General features: G+C 39.7%; 1 protein-coding gene across 1 annotated transcript; it reads left to right on the top strand.

The window, feature by feature from the left end:
- Positions 1 to 721: 721 nt before the first annotated feature.
- Positions 722 to 23,551, top strand: abhd17b (abhydrolase domain containing 17B, depalmitoylase). Its single transcript, XM_047382735.1, has 4 exons — positions 722 to 2,368; positions 4,525 to 4,992; positions 19,557 to 19,736; positions 21,283 to 23,551. Exons 2-4 carry the CDS (start codon positions 4,526 to 4,528, stop codon positions 21,500 to 21,502), a joined length of 867 nt encoding a protein of 288 aa, XP_047238691.1. The 5' UTR covers positions 722 to 2,368; position 4,525; the 3' UTR covers positions 21,503 to 23,551.

The raw sequence follows: 23,551 nt of genomic DNA, 5'->3' as shown, positions 1-23,551 counted from the left end.
ATTTTATTTTTTTCTTTTTAATTCTGTTTTGTTTTACACATACTTTTCTTTTTATCTCACCAACTTAGACTATTTTGTGCAGATACATCACATAAAATAAGATTAAAAAACATTTAAATTACAGGTTGGAATGTAAAAAATAGGTAAAAAGCCAAGGGGTGAATATTTTTGCAAGGCCCTGTAAGTTCAGCCTCTTAGATCTGGTCTCACAGCAGTACAAGTCAAAGCAGATTACAGTGTCCAAAAAGAGAGTTTTCCTTTCCACTGTCATTACATGCATGCTTAGTATGAGGAATTGCTGCAAAGTCAATGCAAGCAACTGTCCACTGTTGCTACATGCTCATCCAGGAGGAGGGAACGCTGCAAGTTACTGACTCGATACCATCTGATGGGTTTCTTTAGATAGAAAAACTTTTTGACCAATTGGAATAATAAACTGAGTCTGACTGTACTGTTTTATAGTTAGGAGTAATTAGAATGTATGTACCCAACTTGAAATCTGTATGAATCGATTGAATTGACTTTGTAAATTGCCTTGAGAAGAATTGTGTTGTGAATTGGAGCTATATAAATACAACTGAAATAAATTGAAACTGAATTAAATGTCACAGAGAGTGTTGAGAGCACAGTAGGACTTTTTTTGACTGCGTATACAGTCAGATCTCCATCAACTCAAATACTGCCTTAAAACAACATGCAATAGTTGCATTCAGACATATTTTTTTAAATATTGACATTTATTGATCCTCTCATGGAACCAACAGTGGAAAAATGGCTCAAACAGCAGCTAAAACATACTGTCAATCCTGGGAGTCTGCAAACCTCATCAATTAGAGTTATCTTTATCAAGATAAATCACAGTTCTATCACTTTTTTCTTCCAAAACAATAAACAATCTAATAATTACCCATCAAACAGTCAAGCAGTACGTCATTTTAAAGGGCAAAAAACACTTAGATCTAGGAAAAAACTCGATTTTTGTTGGTTTTTTTCTTGTCAGAAGGTACTGGAAGTTGAGTTTAGTCAGGGATAACAATCCTTAAAAAATAGCTTGATTGGGGCAGAATATCCAAGAAAGACACATCCTGGCTTCCCACAAACTGAACAGGCGGCGGGCGGGTTCTGTTGTAGGCCTGAAGCTGGACTCCCTGGTGACGGTTCCAGAGGAGGACTATGGACACACTACTGGACGAACAGAGGAGCTCATTCATTGACAGACTGCTCCTTCCCAGTTGCAGGAACCAATAGACGTAAAACTTGTTTTGTTCATCTCACCATCAGACTCCACAGCTCATTCTCAAGGTGGGAGGAGGAGTAACAGGACAGAGGATGGGAAGGACAGTAGCACTAGTAATAGTAATAGTAGTAGTAGTAGTCTGTCTGTCTAATTCCAGTGTCTGGGATTGGATTGTGACATCTTCTGTGAGAAATGTTTATTAAGATACTGGAAACTCTCTGCTCAAATGTTGTAGATTTACCCTGTATATCTCCCCTCACAAGATTGGCTGTCCATAATCAGATCTGCCGTAAGACAGATCGCTATAGGAGATCCTTCCTGCCCACAGCCATCAGCGTCTGCAACGGATGATGACTGCATCTACATTTTTGAATTGAACAGAATAACAACCACCTTCCCCATCTGTTTGTGTACTTTTCAACAAAAAGCCCGTGCCACTCACAATATGGCGGCGGCGTTCGCGTTGGTGCGCGCCAACGTCTTCACCGTCAACACTGCCACTCTGCGGTGTCGTGTAGGACCTCCCCAACATTTCCGCAGCCCACAAATGGTGGACTGGCTTCGGTAAACTCTTCGCAATTGGCCCTCGGAGCTGTCGGCAACGACACCTCGCCCTCCTCACAAGCGAAGAGATAACCAGAACGAAAGCAGAGACGTTTTAGAGCCAAGGCATACAGCTGTGAATCGAGTCGCTTCCGACCTGTTTTCCGGGTTTTTTTTAAAGTCTGCTCCAGACCTTTGTTTTTGGGGGTTTACTCATGTCCTTGTTGAGCTTTGGCGATTTGGACAGCGTGAATGAAACAGCCTTGTTATCATTCAAGACCATATGCTGAGAAAAGCGAGGTGGAAGAAAGAAGGGAACGACAGTAGAAAAAAAAGAGGCTGTTTGGATCCGGAGGACGAAGCGGCTAGCTTCCGGAGCTGTGAGGGATATCTACTCTCAACGTGACATTGATAACTGATAGGAGATAAAACCGAGGATAATCTGCGGCCGGGGATCGCCCCGACAATCTGCTGGCGTCGAAAAGAAGACAAATTAGTTTGCGTGGTGTTGAACAAGACACTAGATTGTGTCAGCGCTGTCCTCTGGAGGAAAAGGGAAACAAAAACAAAGGAAACGCCTCGGTTCAGGTAACCTAGTACAATTTATCTCTTAGAAAACACACCTATTTGTGTTCTTGTGTCATTGTAAACATTCTCTTGTATTCTCACCAATCCGACCAAACACAACGCTGTTAAAGGACCATGGGAAGCTTACGGCTTTTCCTGGGTTTGGGCTCCTTTGGGAAGCCACTTAAGCAAGATGCTGAAGAACCATCGCGCAGTCTTAATAGGCAGTATTTATAATCACAAGTGGCTGTAATGATTATAAATCATCTCTTGTGCTGCCAGCTGTTTATATGAGCAGCTTCAGCAGGCAATGAAAAAGAGTTGCAATTAAGACCCCAACATGGATGCATTTTAAAACTATATCAGCATCAAAATATATAAATGTACTTTAAAAAAAATCAATGTCAGCATGAAACGTGTAAAAAAATCATAGAGGTATGTAAGGTCTTTTAAGTCAGATTAAATTGCCTTATACAAGGTAGTTTCTTAGACCTCAGCAGCAAGTCTTGAGCCTTTTCTGTTGTTTTTTTGGTGGTTTAGCTAAATGGATGACATTGCTGCCAGGCTTTTCCAGAGTGCATTCACTAGCTTTATTTTCTACCATTAAAAAGTAAAAGTCACATGTCTTTCTTTCTTTCGTCCTTTCTTTTTTCCGTCTTTCCTTCCTTCCTTTCTTCCAGCAAGGGCCATCAAAGCAAGTAGAACTGGGAAAAGGATCTGGGCAGCTTGCCAGTACATCCTCCTTACTGAAGATGATCTGCATTACACTGTTATTTTTTTAGTGCTTGGCCTAGAGAGTTTTAAATTCAAGAATAGTCCTTAGTTCTAAACTCCATGGCACAGTTTTTAAACAGAATAGAAGACAAGACTTTGATCCAACAAAAATTCTGCAGCAGCACCAGAAACTCAACCGGACCCATCTGATTGAACATGATGTCACCAAAAGTTAGAGCTGCATGACAGCAGGGAAACATGTAATTGCAATACTACAGCTGAATATTGCAGAGTTTATTGATTACGATTAATCCTGGCTCTTTTTTCTTTTCCAGCAGGGTGATTTTCCCCACAATTTTCTGTGTGTGTGCGTTAGCATCCTAGCCAATAAAAAACATAGATCAGTTGCGATCAGCTAGGGCAGTTGGAGACAAGTGGTTATTTTTGACCAAATGGTCAAAAATATCCCCAAACTGTCTAACCTTAATGCGTACCATGTGAAATATGATATTATAAAAAATATTGCTTCCAAGCTATTTGTAACACTGATGACAATTGGGATTTCATATACTGTGCAGCTGTGCCAAAAGTGAATTTTTAAAACGGCGTTCATGCTGTGATGCTAATATTTGATGTAGTCGCAAATAATTAGTGGACTTATTCTTACTGGAACGATAATCCAACTGCATATGAAAGACATTTATAAGCTATATCTTCTTCTCGTGTATCGTTGTTTTATTGTAAGATTGTTATTAGGCGTCCCGATCTTGAGATCCTGCTACAGCCGATGTTTTGTCCGTCTAACTACTAGTGCAGTGTTTGCTGTTTTTAACAATAAATTCACTATTTAAACATAGAGCAAATCTGTCCTCTTTCAAATTGGATGACTTTCAAATAACTGTGCTTCAGAGAATTTCGACCCACATGCCTTGCAAGCAAATGAATGTAGTCCCTTTTTCAACTCATTCCTGTTTAGTAATAATGGCAGGTTTTCCAAGTAGTTCATAGTGGTTCGTTGCTTTTAACTCACTCATGTTCTGGACAGTTTTGACACTAGGATTATAAATTCTGCACTGGTGTGTTCCTGAAGCCCATGTGGAACCAGCTGTGTCAAAGTCATTGTCATAGGGCTGAGTCAGATCAGGGAATAAGCCAGAGTGTGAGGTCAGTGCTTTAGAGACATGCTCCTTTTTCATCCAATTTCATGACAGACATTCTTCAAAAGAAGTAGGAAATTAACAAGTTGCCTTTTAAAAAATGCTTAATTTCACCTCGGCATCTCAATAGGACAGGACTTTAAAGCTATTTTGATATTTTTGCCAAATTTTACAGTTAAACCTTGCAAGGATTTTACGGTTAAACCGTGAGCTCATCCCTTCAGCTTACAGCATTCACACTGTAGAAAGAAACGACTGTAGTTGTATCTGTTTTAATCATTGTCACTCTCACTGTCCCATTTTAAGGATGAACCATCTAACCTTCAGTGAGCTATGTTGCCTGTTCTGCTGTCCACCGTGCCCCAGCAAGATCGCCTCCAAGCTTGCCTTCCTTCCTCCGGAGCCCACCTACAGCCTCATGTGCGACGAAAGCGGCAGCAGATGGACGCTGCACCTCTCAGAGCGGGCTGACTGGCAGTACTCTGTGCGAGAAAAGGACGCCATCGAGTGTTTTATGACACGCACTTCCAGAGGGAACCGCATTGCCTGCATGTTTGTGCGCTGCTCACCTAGTGCCCGCTACACTCTGTTATTCTCCCATGGAAATGCAGTTGATCTGGGCCAAATGAGCAGTTTCTACATTGGCCTGGGCTCACGGATCAACTGTAATGTCTTCTCCTACGACTACTCGGGTTATGGAGCCAGCTCTGGGAAGCCGTCGGAGAAAAACCTGTATGCAGATGTGGATGCCGCATGGCATGCGCTGCGATCACGGTAAGGATGAAAATGAATGAAAGGACGGAAGAAATCTTAAAAAAAAAAGAATAAAAAGAGATTCTATTAAGATGTAAACATGATGATTTAATTTGACACAATTCCTAAATAGATGTACACATGAAATGATCACGTTTTAACTTGCATAAACGTACACTGCAACAAAATGAACACTGTGGGTGGAAAGGGAAGTGGCAGATACAGTTAAAACCAGATATTTACTTACCATATAGAGAATTTACAATTTTTCTCAATGTCTGACATTAAATCAGACTAAAATGTTCCGCTGTCATGTCAGTTGGGATTAGCAGAATTATTTATTTGCCAGAATCCAGAATAATGAGCAACATAATGTTTTAGGAAATTTCCTTGATGTCAGAAGTGTACATATTTGGTAGGATTTCTCTTTAAACTGTATGACTTAAGTGAAACATTTTGCATACCCTTCTGCAAGCTTCTTACAATGTTTTGCTGGAGTTTTGATCCATTCCTTCTGAGTGAACTGGTGTAATTGAGTCAGCTTTGTAGGAGATATTGCTTTTGCTTTGTTATACATAAGCCAGTTTGTACTTAATTTCAATTCAATTCAAAAAAACTTTATTAATCCCAAAGGGAAATTAAATGATCTCCAGAGGTTCCAGAGGAGTCCCCAGAACAGAGCCAGCCTTCTTTATCAGCTTGTTGAGCTTTTTTAAGTCCATGGCTCTGATGCTGCTTCTACAGCAGATAATGGAGAAGAGATTACTCTTTCCACAACAGACTTATAGAAGATATGCAGCATCTTGCTGCAAACACCAAAGGACCTAAGCTTCCTCAAGAAGTACAGTCTGCTCTGTCCCTTCTTGTAGATGGCTTCACAGTTGCATCTCCACTCTAGTCTGTTGTCCAGGTGAACACCGAGGTATTTATACTCCTCCACCACCTCCACTTCTTCTCCCATGATAGAAATAGTTTTTGACTTATTCCTGTTTCTCTTAAAATCTACAATCAATCATCTCCTTTGTTTTAGTCATGTTCAAAATGAGATGATTGTTTCCATACCATGCCACAAAGCGGTCCACCACCTTCCTGTACTCAGCTTCTTGTCCATCTCTGATCCACCCCACGACTGCAGAATCATCCCAGTATTTCTGCAGATGACAGGAGTCTGTCTTGTACTGGAAGTCTGAGGTGTACAGAGTGAAAAGGAATGGTGAGAGTACAGTCCCCTGTGGTGCTTCTGTGCTGCTGACTACCTGGTTAGACTCACAACCCTTCAGTCTCACAAACTGTGGTCCGTTTGTCAGGTAGTCTTTGATCCAGGAGATTGTTGAGGCCTCCACCTGAGTCTTCTGGAGTTTCTGACAAAGCAAATCAGGTTGGATTGTTAAATGCACTGGAGAAATCAAAGAACATGATCCTCACAGTGGTGCTGGCTTTGTCCAGATGACAGTGGGTTTGTTGAAGCAGATGTATGATGGCATCTTTAACTCCAACTCCACAGAGATAAGCAAACTGAAGGACAAGGCTAAGGTTGAAGAGGTGCTGCAGAATCCCACAGAGCTGCTCTGCACAGGCCTTCAGGACTCTAGGGCTGACATGATCTGGACCTGCAGCCTTATTCCGATTCAGTCTCTCCAGTTGTCTCTTCATCTGACTTCTTGAGACACACAGGTGGAAGAGGGAAGCAAAGGAAGCATCAGCATCTTCTGATATGGTTGAAGGCAAACATGTAGAAGCAGAAGGGTCTAGGGCTGAGGTGGAAGATAAAAAATGTGAGGTGTTACTGGACAGCTGTGGGTCCTTTGGGTCAAAGGAAGTTGGAATGTCTGTTTGGCTGTGAGCAGGAGAGGAGGATGCAAAGCTTGTTTCTGAACTGAACCTATTGAAGAATGTGTTCAGTTCATTGGCTCTGTCCAGACCTCCATCTGTCTGATCATCCCTCTGTCTGAAGCCCGTGATCTTCTTCATCCCTGTCCACACATCTCTGATATTGTTTTGCTGGAGCTTGCTCTCCAGCTTCTTCTTGTACACCTCCTTGCTGTCTCTTATCTTGACTTTAAGTTGTTTCTGTATACTCCTCAATAATTCTCTGTCTCCCTCTCTGAAGGCTCTTTTTTTCTTGTTAAGCAGGTCCTTCAGGTCACTGGTAATCCAAGGTTTGTTATTGGGGAAGCATCTCACGGTTCTGGTGGGGATGATGTTATCCACACAGAAGTTTATATAGTCGGTTTCACACTCAGTCATGGCATTGATGTCCTCTCTATGTGGCTGGCACAGTGCGTCCCAGTCTGTAGCCTCAAAGCAACCTTGCAGAGCGTCTTCAGCTTCCTGTGACCATTTTCTCACAGTCCTTTATTACAGGTTGCCTCTGAACAAGGGGCTTATATTTCGAGCAGAGAAAAACAAGATTGTGATCTGATTTGCCTAGAGGAGGTCTTGCAGTAGAGATGTATGAGTCCTTGACATTAGCATAAAACAAATACAACGTTTTGTTTTCTCTGGTAGAGCAGCTGACAAACTGTTGAAACGTTGGAAGTGTAGCAGAGAGAGTGAAGCATGGTTAAAATCACCAGAAATTGCCACAAAAGCATTGGGGTTTTGTGTCTGTAGATTAGCAACAACTGAGCTGATGGCATCACGTGTCGGCAACAGCGGAAGGTGGAACGTAAACTGTTGCCAATATAACACTGGTGAACTCTCTGGGTAAATAATATGGACAAAAACCTACTGCCAACAGTTCAATATCTGGACTGCAGAGATGACACTTCACAGTAACATGTCCTGGATTACACCATCTGTTGTTCACAAGTACTGCCAGTCCACCTCCTTTACATTTGCCGGTCCTCTTTAAATCTCTGTCTGCTCGTATGGTTAAAAAGCCCGGCAGAGAGATGCTGGAGTCGGGGATATGATCCTGCAGCCTTGTCTCAGTAAAACACATAATACTGCATGCCCGGTACTCTGGCTGGGTCCTTTGTGGGGCTTGGAGTTCATCCAACTTGTTTCCCAACGATCTCACATTGCCCATCATAATCGACGGAAGAGATGTTTTGAACTTCCTCCTTCTCTCTTTTCTCTTAGCTGCTGCTCTGCATCCACGGCGTCTCCTTTTCAACTCATCGGGGATTTGGGGTTGTAGTTGAAGTATTATTTGAGCTTTTGAGATATTAATCAGCTGCTCCCGGTTGTAAGAAACAACCCTGTTGCCATGGCAATGCATCATAACAAATGTCCAAAAATAGATAGTATTAGGAAAAATCCTCCAAGCTGCACAGCATCGGATACCAGAGAGGACAGTCGTCCAAAAAAATATCAACTGTATCCACCACAAGAGGAATAGTTCCCAAAAAAGAATAAATCAGAATCAAAAGTAACAGAGCTACTCCAACCTGCTGCCACCTTGAGCGGCGCAATTCTAGAATTTGGCAGTATGCTTCGGATAGTTGTTCATTTTAGGTCTATTTTAATTTTGTGATGCCTGGAGATGTTGCTTGAGTATTTCCACATAATGTTCCTTCCTGATCTGTTTTTTAAAGTTCACCAGTCCCTATTGCAACACAAAACCCCACACATCATAAGGCTGTCATGTCCTTTACATTTGGAATGGTGTTCTCAGGCTTGGAAACATTGCCCCTGTTTTTCCTTTTTAAATGTTATCACATCATTGTTCCCAAACACTTCGATATTAGTCTCATCAGACCAAAAACTGAGGTCTTAGCACACGAGTGCATTTGCCAACTATAGTCTGAATTTTATGTTGCCTTTGAAGTAATGGCTTCTTCCTTTCTGAATGGCATTTCAGCCCATGATCATACAGAACATGTTTCACTGCAGACAATGACACTTTTACCAGCTTCAGTCAGCATCTTCACAAGGGCTTTTGTTCTTTGGCTGATGCATACATTTTGTTCTCAAACACGTTTATCTCTACATCTCCCGATTTTAAATGTAAATAAACTTGCCAAAACCAGCCTTAATTGTGAACGAGCCTGTTGTCACTAATTAAGCTCCTAATGTATAAATGCTATATTAATAGTAGGTGTTTGTTAATGTTGCCATTGACAACTTTGTGTTGGAAGTGAGAGAACAATTGTGAATAACAACACTGAACCTTGCTATAATTGTCAAATGAAAATACAGGAACATTTCTGATGGGGCTTGAAGGAGGTGACTAAACAAAGGCTGATGTGACACAAGTTCTGTAGGAAGAAAAAGGAGACATCTTCCTTCTGAGTTAAGTAAAAAAAAAAATTCAAGAAAGCGAGGAGGAGCAGGATGCGTGCTGAAGGAGTTGAGTGGAGGAAGGATTACTCAAGTCACGCTGATAAATCCCATCACTGCACAACTGAGGAATGGTTTTGTAGTGATGACAAGATGTTCTTGTGGGCGATTAATGAGGAGTGTGGTTTCTGTGATATTTTGTCAGTCCACTGCATGTAGGTGTAAGTGAGCGTTCTACTGAGGCTTCATCTCTGTAGGCTTTGGGTGGACTTTTGATTTTACTGGCTGTTATTTAGCCCCGACTGATTAGAAATGTCTTCACTCATTCTGAGCCTCTTGTTGATGATGATGCTAATTATAAACTTCTAATCTCTGTTGGTGTACAGAATCAGGACTTTGGTTCTCAGATCTGCTATCACATCATTACCAGACCTTATTTTTCATGATTTCGAGAACATACATTTATATAATGGAGTTTAGATGTATTGCACATTTGTTTGCCTCCTCCTACACAATTTAGAAAACGACTTGTTGGTGTTTGTGCTGTTTGGAGTTTAATCTGGCAGGAACTAGTATGTCTTGAATAAAAATGTCAAATTTTGCATGCTTCTAAAGCTGTGTGTTGAATGGGAAGCAGGATATATAAATAGTGGGAAAGGTCACAGTCTGCAATACAGTGCACCATTCAAACACATGAATGAGTTTTGATCTAAGCCATTTCATTGTGGCTGTGGCTGTGTGAAGGTTTTTGTATTACTGGAAAGTGAACCTCCAACCCAGTCTCAAGCCTTATGCAGCTTTAAACAAGTTTTCTTTCAGGATTGCCCTGTTTTCTACATTTGGCTTCTTCCATCTTTTAATCAAATCCAGCGAGCTTACCTGTCTGTGCTGAAGAAAAGCATCCCCAGAGCATGATGCTGCCACCTCCATGTTGCATAGGGTGGATTTGTGTGTTTGGCGTGATGGGCAGGGTTTGCTTTCTGCCATGCACAGTGTTTTTTGCAGACTCAAAAGAAATACTACTGACTCGGCAAATACATGTCTTTTCAGGTGCAGTAAGCCTCAAGTAGTGAGAGCAGATTTGGGTGCATCACTCAGTTGTAGTTCCTTCTTTCAAATAAGGATTTTCTGCACGTAAGCTATATTTGTCTGTTTGTTTAACCTCAGGTCACTCACTTCCTTCCATCCAGGTTTGAGGATGTCTGCTTTGTCTTGAATCCTCTCATCATCTCCTTCTTTTGTGCTTTGTGAGAGCAGGATGATTATGCTTTATGTCATTGGGACAGATTCATAATGGGAGTCTATTACAGTAACACAAACATTACATGGACAGGTTGAAGCTCAGTATCCAAGTTGATACTAATACAATAAAGCAGCATATTTCCGGTGAGTAAATAAATGTTTTTAATAATCAACATTTTAGATGGGTAATGACATTATTGGTTCTCAAGATATGTGGTAGATAAATAGCTTCTTCTTTCATTGATTCCCGCATTAAGTCATGGAGACAAGGGCAGACCCGTTTACAATAAACGGGAAGGTACAACTTTCACACACCTCACAGAACAGGATACGGCACAGAGGATACTGTGAGAGAGTGTGTGTGGGTCTGTGTGTTCTTGTTTCTGTTTCCCCAGTGGGACCTTGTCTGGTGAAATCACCAACCTTTTTAGTGTTAGGAGTCCTTCTGGGGAACAAAGCCCAGTCCAGAACATGATGTTTGAGGTGGTTATCGGGCTTAGGGCTAAAGTGGGAATGAATGAATAAAATGGGTTGGTGTTGGTCATGTAATTGTTAAATGTGGGCCTTGGTTTAGACTGGAGATCAGTGCAATGACCCAAAAAGATTAACAATACAAGGTTGCCTCAGAAGTGCTTTTCTTCAGAACACCTCCTTTCATTAACTTATTTGTGCACTGTAAGAATTAAAATAAATGGACTGGATGGCTTTGTTGATTAGAACATCGTCCTTTCCTGGAGGATTTAACAATATTGGCGCTATAGATGTGAATGTCTCAACAGCAGTGGCTGAGCCTCTAGTCACACAATGTTGGTTATTTCTTGGCTACGTAACTTTTGCTTTGAGTTTGCAGCAGCATTTTCTCAGAATCAGCTAACTGTTCTTCTGCAAATAAAGAGCTCTACATAAGGAAGCTAGCAGGTTGAACAGTAAACATGAGCACAAATGGGTCGCTGGTTGAATAAGAACCGGCTTTTCTTGTGGTCACACTTTCTGTCTTCATATGCACTGAGTCATTCAGATTCTCCCGCTTTAACGTCGACTCCCTTTTGGAGCTATAGAGGTTACACCTGTCAAAGCTTCATTGTTATGGATGTAACTACCTTAAAGAGAAGGGAAATTTTAGGACTGCTATGTGGTCCTGTTGTCTTCCCCCCCCCCCCCCAGCCTACCTTTTCGCTCCACTTCCACCTGAATATGTAACTTTTCACAAACTGGCATTGAAATTCCATTAAATCTAAGTAAATGGTGTCCAAACTACACAAATGAACAAAAGTCTCTCTTGTAATTATGGGAAGCGTGTAGGAGCCTGTTTTTCTGCCAGCTAACTGGCGGTGCTCAGCAAATGGTGGGCAGTGCTGTGTTACTGAATGCACCATACATTTAGAGTAAACAGTGGGCTTTTTCTCTGGCATTTTATGAAAATAACTTTAAAAATTAGGGACGAAAGGAAGAAAGATGTTATACCTTTTATCAGTACTGGAACTATGATGGTAATTCATTAAAATAACACAGATTTTCATAGTAACAGTTGCAGCCTGAAGCGGTCACATCCAGATTCATTCATGTATTCCCTTTTCCCAGTTAGATCAAATGAAAACTCTTTTTACAAAACCTCTTTGCTTGCTGCAGGATTTAGTCTCTCTGTGCCAATTAAATGTAAGCAAAGTCTCAGATTTCTTGTAAAGTGACAAGATTCCAGGAAGAATGTTTATTCCAGCCAGAAATGTTTCCATGATCAGATGAGAGCCATGGAACAGGGATATAGGTTGTTACTGAGGAAGCTACAGCTTGAGTGTATTCGTCGTATCCCTGGCCTTGTAGTCCCATGGTTAGTATTTGCATTAGAATGTGATCCCCCTTGGCTTTTGTGGTAAAGATGACCTCAGGAAGGTTAGATGAATGATTGCATATTCTCTGAATGTGTTGCCCTAGTACAAAACATGAAATACAGAGATAATTCAGGTGTTTGTGTTCAAGATTTACTTCCTTAGGCCTGAGGAAGTACTTGTCTTTGTGCTAATGTGATCCAGGACTTTCTCATCTGTATCAATCATTTGGAGTGACCCACATTTTATAAAACCCAGTTTTCATATTTCTGTCTTACAAGAAGCACATGATTTCTGGTTTTGTCTGTTTGCCACGGTGTACAAACACAGGATGTACTCTGGTAGGGGAAAGGTCATCACATTTCTGACATTATAGAAATTATGTCTGATCATGTTCAGACCACCTCTCTGTTAACACTTGTATTGCATCTTCCAGACACAATTTTATGTTGATAACCGATATAAAGAAACTATCCATGTTGATTAATTCTACTTTTTCAAATGGTAAAATAATCAGGTAATATCACTGAGTGTTGTTTTAAATTCAGTATTTAGTTTTTTTTCTTCAAAAAGATCCAACAGAGCAGTTAACCAAATGACGATTATGCAAACTTTGCAGCCAGACGCCTCCGTTACTCAGCAACTATCTCTGTTTTACTGCCACGTCTGTCATTCTTTCTCTGTATAATTGTTGGTGTTAGGCTGTTGTGTTTCTCTGTACTGAAAGGGATATATGTCACACTTGTGCGTACTAGGTTATAACTGTAGGGATTTTCCACTGCAGCGGTTCCAGTGCCGGTGTTAACTGGCGCTACGTCAGTATAAACAGCTTAGGCAGTAAACGGATCCAACTTACCATCCCTGTAAATGGATGTTCAGTTTCATACGGCAAGATCTCTTTGTGAGCATTTCTCAATCTTGATCAGCTAATCTCTGGCCGGTACCAGCAGCGCTGCAAGAAATGGTTAAAGAGAGCGTTCAGTGTTGTATAAGCTCCCATGTAGTGTATTAAAGTTGGGTGTTGTTTTATTTTATTTTTTGGCCTGAAATTGGGCAGTTCAAAAGCAAAGCTAACTCAGCTGAACTCAGGTTCAATGTAATCATGGTATGACTTTTATCTTCAGGTGCCCATCTGCAGCTCCTGTAGGAAGCACCATTTCTTCTGGCCCATCTCACACTTGGAGCCAGATTATGAAAACAGAACAAAGCAAGAACTAGCACCAGTTTGCCAACAGAACCAATTTGGTGGAAACAGCCTGGTAAATCTCGTAGCAGTCTGAAAACCTGCTGTAATATGGATCTTTTCCACTGCATCCTTACTAGTTTATTTATGTTTAGCAAAGAAGTTCAGTGTTGCTGTACTTTATCACTGAGCCACTGTATGTGGACATACATGCATGTGTTTACACAACCCGTTCCTGCTGGCATACGCTATGTTTCTGTTGGTTGTATACTGCTTATCTAACTAAACTTCTTGTTTATCAATCAACAGAAACTTCAGATCACAGTGCTGCGTTCCAGCTCTGCTATTACTTTAGCCAAACTGATATGAGAAATAATTTTCTGAAGAATTTTAATTCGCTGTCTGAAATGCACAGTGATGGTTTCAGTAAAAAGACAATAGGATTTAAATCCCATTGATTATACTTTTTTTTGTTTTGTTAATGACTTAATAGTAAATATATGGGTTATCCTGCATAGTCTTCTTTTTCAATTAGGTTGGATGTCTGTGAATCATGCATCTTTTAAGTTTAATAGAAGGTAAAGCAACTCTAACTTCAGTAATCATTTTTAGCTTTGCTGTGTTTGTGTCATTGCTTGTTTGGGAGTTGTACACATTTGAAAAGGGACTGCCTCTACAGTAGAAAAAGGATCCAACCAACCCAGCCATTTAACTACAATGAATCGACTAAATTCGGGATTCCTACCCACAAAGTCTGGAATTTGATTTTTTTGGTATTTTCCATGTCTGGATAAGTAGGCGGAAAAAGAAGTATAAGTAGGAAAGAATTCGATTTTCCAGACTTCATTCCTTATTCCGACAAAAATCAAAATTTCTGTAATTTAAACATTACACTGATTTTATACATGGGTGGGATCCTTAACTTTTGATTTACCGCGTCCAAAGTTTTTGCTGGACTCATTTATTGGCTTTGCCATTACTGAGAGAACTGACCCTGTCAAGAAATGTAGTTCTCCAACAGGGTCCGGTTTTAGACACCAACCACAGCTTGGACACCTATTATTTTAGAAGCTTTACAAACGAAATAAAAATATCACAGATCACATAAATTGTCTGTATTTGATGTGTAAATCCAGTCCAAGTTTTACAACCTTGAAAATTAGAGATTTTGAAATGGAAATGATTGAAGTTGGTTCAGAACGTGAAAACTAGGTAAAATGGCCCCTTTTTTGTGGAACACACTGATAATAAAAATGAAGCGAGAAAATGTTTTTTACCGAGATGTCCAGAATGTTGTAAAAACGCTTTTTAGATTATGTCTGTTCCATCAAAGCTCTCTCTGCTCGGCTTCACATCTTTTGATTATCTTTTCTCCATCATTTCGCAGAGCAAAATTGATGCAGCCTGTAAGCATGCCGATACTCTGTCATAGTACAGACAGCTGCTGTAGTTCAGCGCAGGACATGTCCTCACTGTGTGATCCAACATCAGGGTTTCACATTTTGGAAGAATGTGTCAGCCTTTTACTTCTTGTAGTGCATGAAGGAGAATTTTGTTTAATACCGCTCTCATTCTTTTAAATCCACGTTGTCTGTGTTGTTTTTACTTGAGTATGTTTTTATTCACTACAGTAATGTATTAAATTCACTTTGGGTATCAATAAAGTTAGGAAAACTAAGCTCATAGGTGACCTAATATACTTCCTTTTAAACATTAGGTCTATGGATTATACAAAACACACATATATGTTTTGCACAAAATCATTATCAGATAATGATCTGATTTCACCTCCTCAGTCCCCCTTTTTTGAGCTCCTTTCAGAATGAGCTTTTTTGAAGCTCTGTCACTTTTATGCAAATTTGCTGTATCTGGCCAGCACTGAAAGCACTGAAAATGGCTGCCAGCAGATGTGCAACAGTACAGCCAGATAATTTTCAATATATCAAAAACAGCTTAAAATGACAGCCTAACAACAGAATTTTGCAAAACAACATAAAACTTACTCAATGATCTATATTTAAAAACATATTTTCTATGTAATACTTTAGGTTTCTGACAGTAAATGGGCTTTTTTGGAAGTAATGTTATTGCTGTTGGTATTTACAGGCTGTTAATAGCGAGGTCTTGGGTTAGTTAGCTATTGCTAAATGCTACATGACAAGCACATTCAAGCCAAACGGCATTACGAAACTTATAAGACACAACAATAAGTACTTGCATTTCTGTCATCTGCAGATTTGCCACGAACAATAGGGACTGAATTTTTCTTCAGTCTCTTTCTGCAAATCATGACGTGTACTGATGAAAGTTCTCAGAACAGTCCCTGCTGAAGTGATTCGCGCAAACTAGTATTGTCTTTGGCAATGTGACTGGAACATTTCCCTAAAAAATAAAATGAAGCCACCAATCTCTTTTATCCGACTGGGGGAGAATGCGCCTCATCTTGCAATTGGACTGTTTGTAGAAGCATTAGAGACCCAAAGGGAAGTATAAAAATGATCAAAAAGTCAATTATGCATAATAGGTCCCCTTTAAAGGAAAAAGGAGGTTTAAATGTTTCATCCTACAACTTAGTTTAATTTTATTCTTTTTATTTTATTATTTAAATGCTTATTTGGAAACTTTAGATAGGTCCTTTCTAAACTGGCTCTGTAACATTTCCTCTTTCCTCTGTGAAGGAGGCAGACCAGCAGTCAATCCTGTTTGTGTAATATTGAGCGGTAGCATGGCAACAGATTTGCAATGAGCTTACAGACCAAGCCTTCCCTGTTTACTGAGGCCTGTGAAAACAAACGATGAAAACTGGTTTCCTGGTCGATAAGTCTATCGATCCTAATGGAAAAGCTATCCATCTTTTCAGGTGTTTGAAACAGTGTGGAAGAATTTTTAAAGCTGCACTTGCAGGGTGGCACCCTAATGTTTATAGCAGTGTTTACCTTTCTGACCTGAATAAAAAGAGTCAGCGTGGGTTGAGATGATGACACCTCATGGGTGGAGTCTAATTGCTCACCTGGCTAAACACAGAACAGTGTAATTAAATGCTGTTGGCTCATCATTTTGTACTTTGACCCTAACATTGGTATAGGAGTTCACCAGTTTGCTACATAGCCACTTATACTTAGAAATCATGACAAACAGAAACAAACCTCTTGAGTTGAAAGGTTTTGGTTCTTCAAGCATTTCCATGACGAGTCCCCCTGCTGTATCACAGATGGTGTTTAAATCTGTTTAAAAGAAAAAAGAAGTGGTACATATGTTCAAGACTATTACAATGTGTATTAGTCATAGAGTACTGCTAAGGAATTAAAAATAATCTTGAGGGAGCACGAGGTGGGCAGTCAAGAGGCGGCGTGACCTAGAGGAGTGGGATGAGGGAGGATGGGAAGCATAAAAGATTGGATTTGTACCAGGAGACTGAATCGATGAAGGTTTGAGGGGAGGGTTGTAAACAGGAAGCATGACAGGCTTTGGCCTGTGGAGATCTATTTAAGCTGAAATGCGACAGAGTAAATTGCAGACTACACACAAGCACATCTGTGATGATGGTTCTTGTGTGGCCCTCTCTGAATGTCTGAACACAATACAAGATGGCAGAGTGCTTAAAGGGGAGGTCCACAGGTTCGGGCCTTGCAGTATTTAGTGTTTCTGTGTCTGTCGTCCGTTGAAGCAGCTCCTCTGCTCCTGATAATGACGTTGGTCATTAAATGTGAAGATGTACACAAAAAGCGCCTAGGATTATTGTCCTGTGTGCTTTTAGACCATGACTGGCGGTTGTAATTCACACCCTTTTATTGCTGTTGCATGAAGTGTGATTCTGACGTGTCGAGGATATTTGTGTTTTTTTATTGACTTGATTATAGTGGTTTAATATGCAAAGATCTAGGTTACATACATGTAAGGTTTTCCTTAAATGCTACAATTGAAGAAGTTCATAATGGTGCCGGTAAGAAGCCCTCATGGGGCATAAATTTCATTACATTTGAGGATTTTAATGAATTATCTGAGGTGTTGGCTATGTGCCTGGTCTACCTGTACACCACCATCCTTACTTTAATTACTTGAAACATCTCGGTGCATAAAGTTGAATTTGTTTTGGATTTTCTCTAATTTCACACAATCGAAATTAAAGATGCATCCTTAAAAGCCCCAAAAAAGCCCCAATATTCCTGCTCGGAGAGAGCTTGTGAACTTCTGACCAGCACTGTATTTTGACGTTTGATGGTGAAACTCTAATATGGGACCACTCAGGAAAAAGTTACATTTATTTGCTAAAGATTCGGTTTTGAGGGTTATTTAAAATCTGTTTAATTAATTATGCTGTTTACACGTTGGAAACCTGAATCGGCAATCATTGTTTATCAGCTCAGGTTATTTTAAATGACAGTTGAGCATGATTTACTAAATGAAGATACTGGCAGTCCTCTTCCATACTGACCCCATTTACTGCTTATATTCATGTTTAGGTAGAGTACAGCCTCAGGTAGATCATGCTGCATTTTAATTTTAACATACATAAAAGGCACTTAATTTTTTGTTTTCCTTTTTCATTGTTGTATTTCTAAATAAGTTTCTATTATAAAGTCTGTTTTATTTCAAGCTTACATTTGATCAATAACCTTTTCAAAATATAGCCCAAGCTAATCCTGAGTTCCTTTTCACAATGCTTTGCTTTCACACAAAGTCAACAAATTGTACCAAAGCAGAATAAAACCCTACTGATGTTTATTTGATAATGGGCTTTTAAAAAGGGTAAAATGATCGACCACAAAGGACAGTGTACTTTATATACAGTTTTATAAATAACTGTTACGTTATTAGCTACGATACAATATTTTAAATAAGTGAGATGTGAGCTAACCGCTAACCCAGTGTGTGTTCTTTAGCAGCGATCGCACTGCAGTGATTCTTTCCAGTGCTGTGCCAGTATTCTCACCACTATTTATACCCAGACAACCACCTGACATGGACTGTAAACGGTTCATATATTCATGCTAATGATTGTCTCCAGACCACACTGACTCTGCCTATGTTTCCATGCTTTATCTTAAGTGTGTGGCCCTGCACTTTAGTTGTTTACTGCTCACAGGAGCAAGCAAAGACTAGGGCAGTTTGTTTCCTTAAAAAGCACGCGAAGATAATCCATCAGTCGTTTGGCATGTTATCTGCCCTCATTGTTTCATGTATCCATCATTGTGAAATATAGTAGAGACAGTAGAGGCTGTAATGTTAGAGGTCCGGTATTTAATAACAGAGTGGAGCTGAGGTTTGTTCTGGCTGTGTTTAACTGTTTACTTTGCGATTTTCAGCCATGCAGCAATACAAACAGTGGTGCAGTGTTCCCAAAGTAGATTCCAGCTCGTCAGCTGACTGCTTGCTACAGTGGGTCACGTTAGCCATAATCAGCTGTGGAATGTCTTCTCTCCCTCATTATTTTTTTATTGCCCTCCCTCACCAATTTATCCTCAGACTAGGATCAGTGTCTTTCCTCTTCTTTTTTCTCATTTTTGTCTTGGCTCTTAGTCACACGACTGCAGGGATAGTGGAGAAGCAGCGCTGCATCACATAACTGTGTGCTAGTTTTAAAAGAATGTCCATTCAGATTTTTCTGAAATGGAGCTGGTTATAATAGGCTCTTGATCAAAGTTCTGTACAGAAAAATACAAATACCAGTGACATGGCTATGCATAGAGTTTGGGGTTGGGGGACCCTCAAATAAAAAGATCCAGTCAAATAAAGCAACCAGAACAAGGATTTAAAAAAATAATAATTAAACTAAATGATCAGAAAAAAGCAAACTATCAAAGGGTGTATAAGATGATGCAGTAAAAGCATGACAGAGAAATACTTGCAATTGAAAAAAAAAAAGCACCATATTAATAAAATGTACTATTATTATTATTATTATTATTATTATTATTAGTAGTAGTAGTAGTAGTAGTAGTAGTTATGTCTGTGTGTAATTATCAGCTTTTTTATAATTGACTAATGGCCTCACTGGAGGCATGCCAATGTATTTTTGAGGACACAAATGTTATCCGCATATCTCAGTAGACTTGTACTGTACAGTATGGTTGCTTAGTTTTTTGTGTTTTTTTAAATTGTATTTAAAGGTACGGCATCCGTCCGGAGAGCGTGATCATCTATGGTCAGAGCATTGGCACAGTGCCCTCTGTGGACCTTGCCTCTCGCTATGAGAGTGCCGCAGTCATCCTCCACTCCCCGCTTACCTCTGGCATGAGAGTGGCTTTCCCAGACACCAAGAAGACCTACTGTTTTGACGCCTTTCCAAAGTGAGTACACTCTGAGGACAGATGGCATGTGTGCAAAAAGGGCTACATGCATGATTTTTTTTTTTTACATCTCAAGTATGCCACCTCTTTTATGGACTGAAATAATTTTCATCTGATTAGCTCAAGATGGGGTAGAGAATATTCCCAACTGCTCCATCTGCTGGACAGTTAGTAGTATGCAATCCCTTGCAAATGCATTTATATCCCTTTGATTTTTGTTCACATTGCTGTCACAAACTTTAATTTATTTTGTTAGAATTGTATACAATAGACCACAAGTAGAGGGAATGTGGTTTTCATTGGCATTTTAAAATTTTTTAAAATGCATATCTGAAAAGTGTGCCATGCATTTGTTAACTGCCTCACTGAATCAGAACTTTGTAGAACCACCTTTCGCTGCAGTCACATCTTGGACATTTCTCTTGCAGATTTTCAATTGGAAATTGGTCTGCACTTCGACTGAACCATCCAAATGCATAAATAGTTTTTGAATTAATCAATTCTATTATAGCTCTGGCTGTATGGTTTGCTTTGATTTCCTGCTGAAAGCTGAACCTTTGTCCAGGTCTCTCTGGTCTCAAGCCTTTTGAAGCCTACAACAAGTGTTCTTCCAGAATTACCTTTTCATTAAGCTCCATTCCATCAACTCTAATCAGTTTCCCTTTGCTTGCTGAAGAAAGCATCCCCACAGCTGGATGTGCCACCACCATGTTATATGATGGGGACTGTGTGTCGAGGGGAATGTGTAATCTATTTCCCCCCACCTCCACACAATTAGCTGGTTGGATGTTGGCCAGAAATTTCAGTTTTGGTCTCAAATGGTCTGAGCGCTTTCTTCCACATGTTCGCTATGTCCCCAACATGGCTTGTGGTACACTGCAAACAGTTCCCAATTAGGGTTTTGTTTTCCAACTATGGCTTTAATCTGTAATTTCTTCCCTTGTTATTGCTCTCCTTGCTCAGCCCGTCAGTTTAGGTGGACCGCCATGTCTTGGTAGGTTTTAGGTAGTGCTGTATGCATTCCATTTTCATGCACTTAACCTTTGTGCTTCATGAGATCTTCAAAGCTTGGTATGATGTTATATAACCTAATCCTGCTTTAAACGTCTTCACAACTTTATCCCCAACCTGCCTGCTGTGTTTCTTGGTTTGTCTACAAATACTCCCTAACAAACCTCTGAGGCCTTCACAGAACAGCTGGATTTACACTTATTATATTGCACACAGATGGGCCCTGTTCAATAAAAACGTGATAGGTTGCACTGGATTTACTTAGGAGTATCTGACTAATGGGGGATTAGATAGTACTATACTACATACTTTTCAGATTTGTATTTGTTAAAAAAAAGCATGTATTTTCCTTAACCTTTCACAGTTATGTGAAATCCCAATAAAATACACTGACATTTGTAATAGCAATATGACCAAAGAACTGTAGCTCTGCTCAATGTTTCTGTCTAACTCAATTCTACAGTATTTAAATGAGTTTCCAATCTTTAGTTCCCCTAATTTGTGTCATTTGTTTCTCCCTTTTCTTGCTACAAAGCATCGACAAGATTTCCAAGGTAACATCGCCTGTCCTCTTGATCCACGGTACCGAGGACGAGGTCATCGACTTCTCCCATGGCCTGGCGCTGTATGAACGCTGTCAGCATCCAGTGGAACCTCTCTGGGTGGAGGGGGCCGGACACAATGACGTGGAGCTCTATGGACAGTACCTGGAGAGGCTCAAACAGTTTGTTGCACATGAGCTGGTCAACGTATAGAGCTGCTTGAAGTGAGAGCAGCAGAGAAGAAAGCTACTGTTGAAAAGATGGCCTGAGTTATTGTTTCTGCGTGAATTATTAAAGGAGAATCGGTGTTTGTCTGTCTTGAACTGACTTCGTGGTGACTCACACCTCACTTAGTCGAGGCTCCCCCCACCCCCCGTTTGGCTCTCTACTTTGCCCAGGATTACCCTGATCCTTTTTTCACTGGAAACCTCACCTCAGTATAAATCATTTCCTTTGCTTTCAAATCCCTTTATGTTGGACACTGCAGATTACGAATATGGCAGAAGGGGGAAAAAGACGTGCAAGGACAATATTGGAGTTCATTCAGTAATTACAGAGTAATGAAGTATCATGTATTTTTGTTCCTGCCTTATGAGAGAAGGTCCGTGGTTCTTAATGGAGACATGCATTCCAGGAAATGGCCTTTCTACAGACTAATCAGTCTAAACCAAGTGGACTCAACATGATCTTACACACTGCATCTGATTATTGTTTTCTCTCCTCTCTGAGTACTGTTATTTTTTTATTTTTTTTTACACAACACATGAGATTTGCACGTTTGTCAATGAAGAGCTGAACAAAACAAACTAACATTTCACCCATCTATGCCAGTTTGCTATTTTTAAAAATATTGCAGAGGTCTGCATTAATGATGAAGAGTAAACCTTTACATCACCTCTGTATCTGTTTAAATGTAAATGGTACAGCTTGATTATAAATCCTTTAAGTAAGATGACGGTTAGAAGTGAAAGGTTTGGTCAAATGCTTGAGAGTAGGTTCTGTCCAGCCACTTCTTAGTTTGGTTTTATGTATTGTTGATTTAAAACACCCCTCCTCATATTGCTGATAAATATGTTTTCAGAACATCTGTGGACAAAATTCTGACGTTTTGGAAATTATGATTCATCCATATATAATGATTATTATGAGTCCAAGTTTGGTACACTTTCTGTCTCTTGGCTTTAATATATCAAATGGAATAATTATGATAGGTCTACTTTTATTTAGCTGGGTTAGATTATACTTATTGTATTTTTTTTTTTTTTATATAAACATAAATGAAACTACTGACACTGCTGTCAATTCTGAAAGACCACTATTGCTAATCAGGATGGGTTATGATCTCTGCTAGTCTATATCAGTTTCTCAGTTCAGGAAGTTGGTAAAAATATTACAATGGATTGTTTGGGGTAAAAGTATTATCTTTTTCCTTCGGTTTATATACGCTGGACACTTTAACTCCAAGCCTGGCTCTCGAGTCTGTACTGTGCTGAGACAATGAGTTCTGTCAGGATGACTCCATCATGGCCAAAAATGTTTTGCTTTTGTGTTCATTTTATCTTTCTTCACCATGTTTCTGAAATCATTGTTTCATTTGCCCTTTAATTCTGAGAGCGCCAAAATAGACCTCTGTCTCACTGTCAAACCCTTAAAATGAAAATGTCAAAGTGCTGCTGTGTGCCATGAACAGCGTTTACTGTTTTTTTTTTTTTTTTTCCTGGCATGCAGACATTCAACTGCAAAAGAAATGTCATTTTCTTTTTGGTTATTTTTACTCTTGGGACAGTTGAACTTTTTGTTTGGTCACAGTTGACAATAAGCCAACCGGTGCTACTGTAAACCTTCAGGTCTGGCTGGCTGCTTGCTCCAAGAGCAGAAACAACTAGCCGTTTGTCAGATTGACCAAGATCCACACCAGGATTGGGGACAACTTTTTTTTTTTTTTTATGCGATCATGTGTTGATACTTTTGGGTTTTTTCTTTTCTTTTTTATTGTATTTTATTTTGATCTATAGACAGATTTTTCACTGTAATATGCTCAGAACATATATTTACAGTTTTCCTTTTTTTCCACAAGCTTTTGTTTGCCTGGATTTTTTCTTGTCTTTTAAAACCCTTGATACGGCAAGGCTGTCAGGCAGCCATGTAATCCGATTTGATTTAGTTTGTATAGCATATCTCAATGCAAAGAAACTATGTATTAACATTAATATAGTAATTCTAACATGGATAGAGAAAATAAAATTGTATGTGGAAGAATTA

Source organism: Girardinichthys multiradiatus, chromosome 12 (genome assembly GCF_021462225.1).
Source record: "Girardinichthys multiradiatus isolate DD_20200921_A chromosome 12, DD_fGirMul_XY1, whole genome shotgun sequence".
NCBI lineage: Eukaryota > Metazoa > Chordata > Actinopteri > Cyprinodontiformes > Goodeidae > Girardinichthys > Girardinichthys multiradiatus.
Note: the sequence above shows the minus strand (reverse complement) of the source record. Positions and strands in the feature narration are given on the sequence as shown.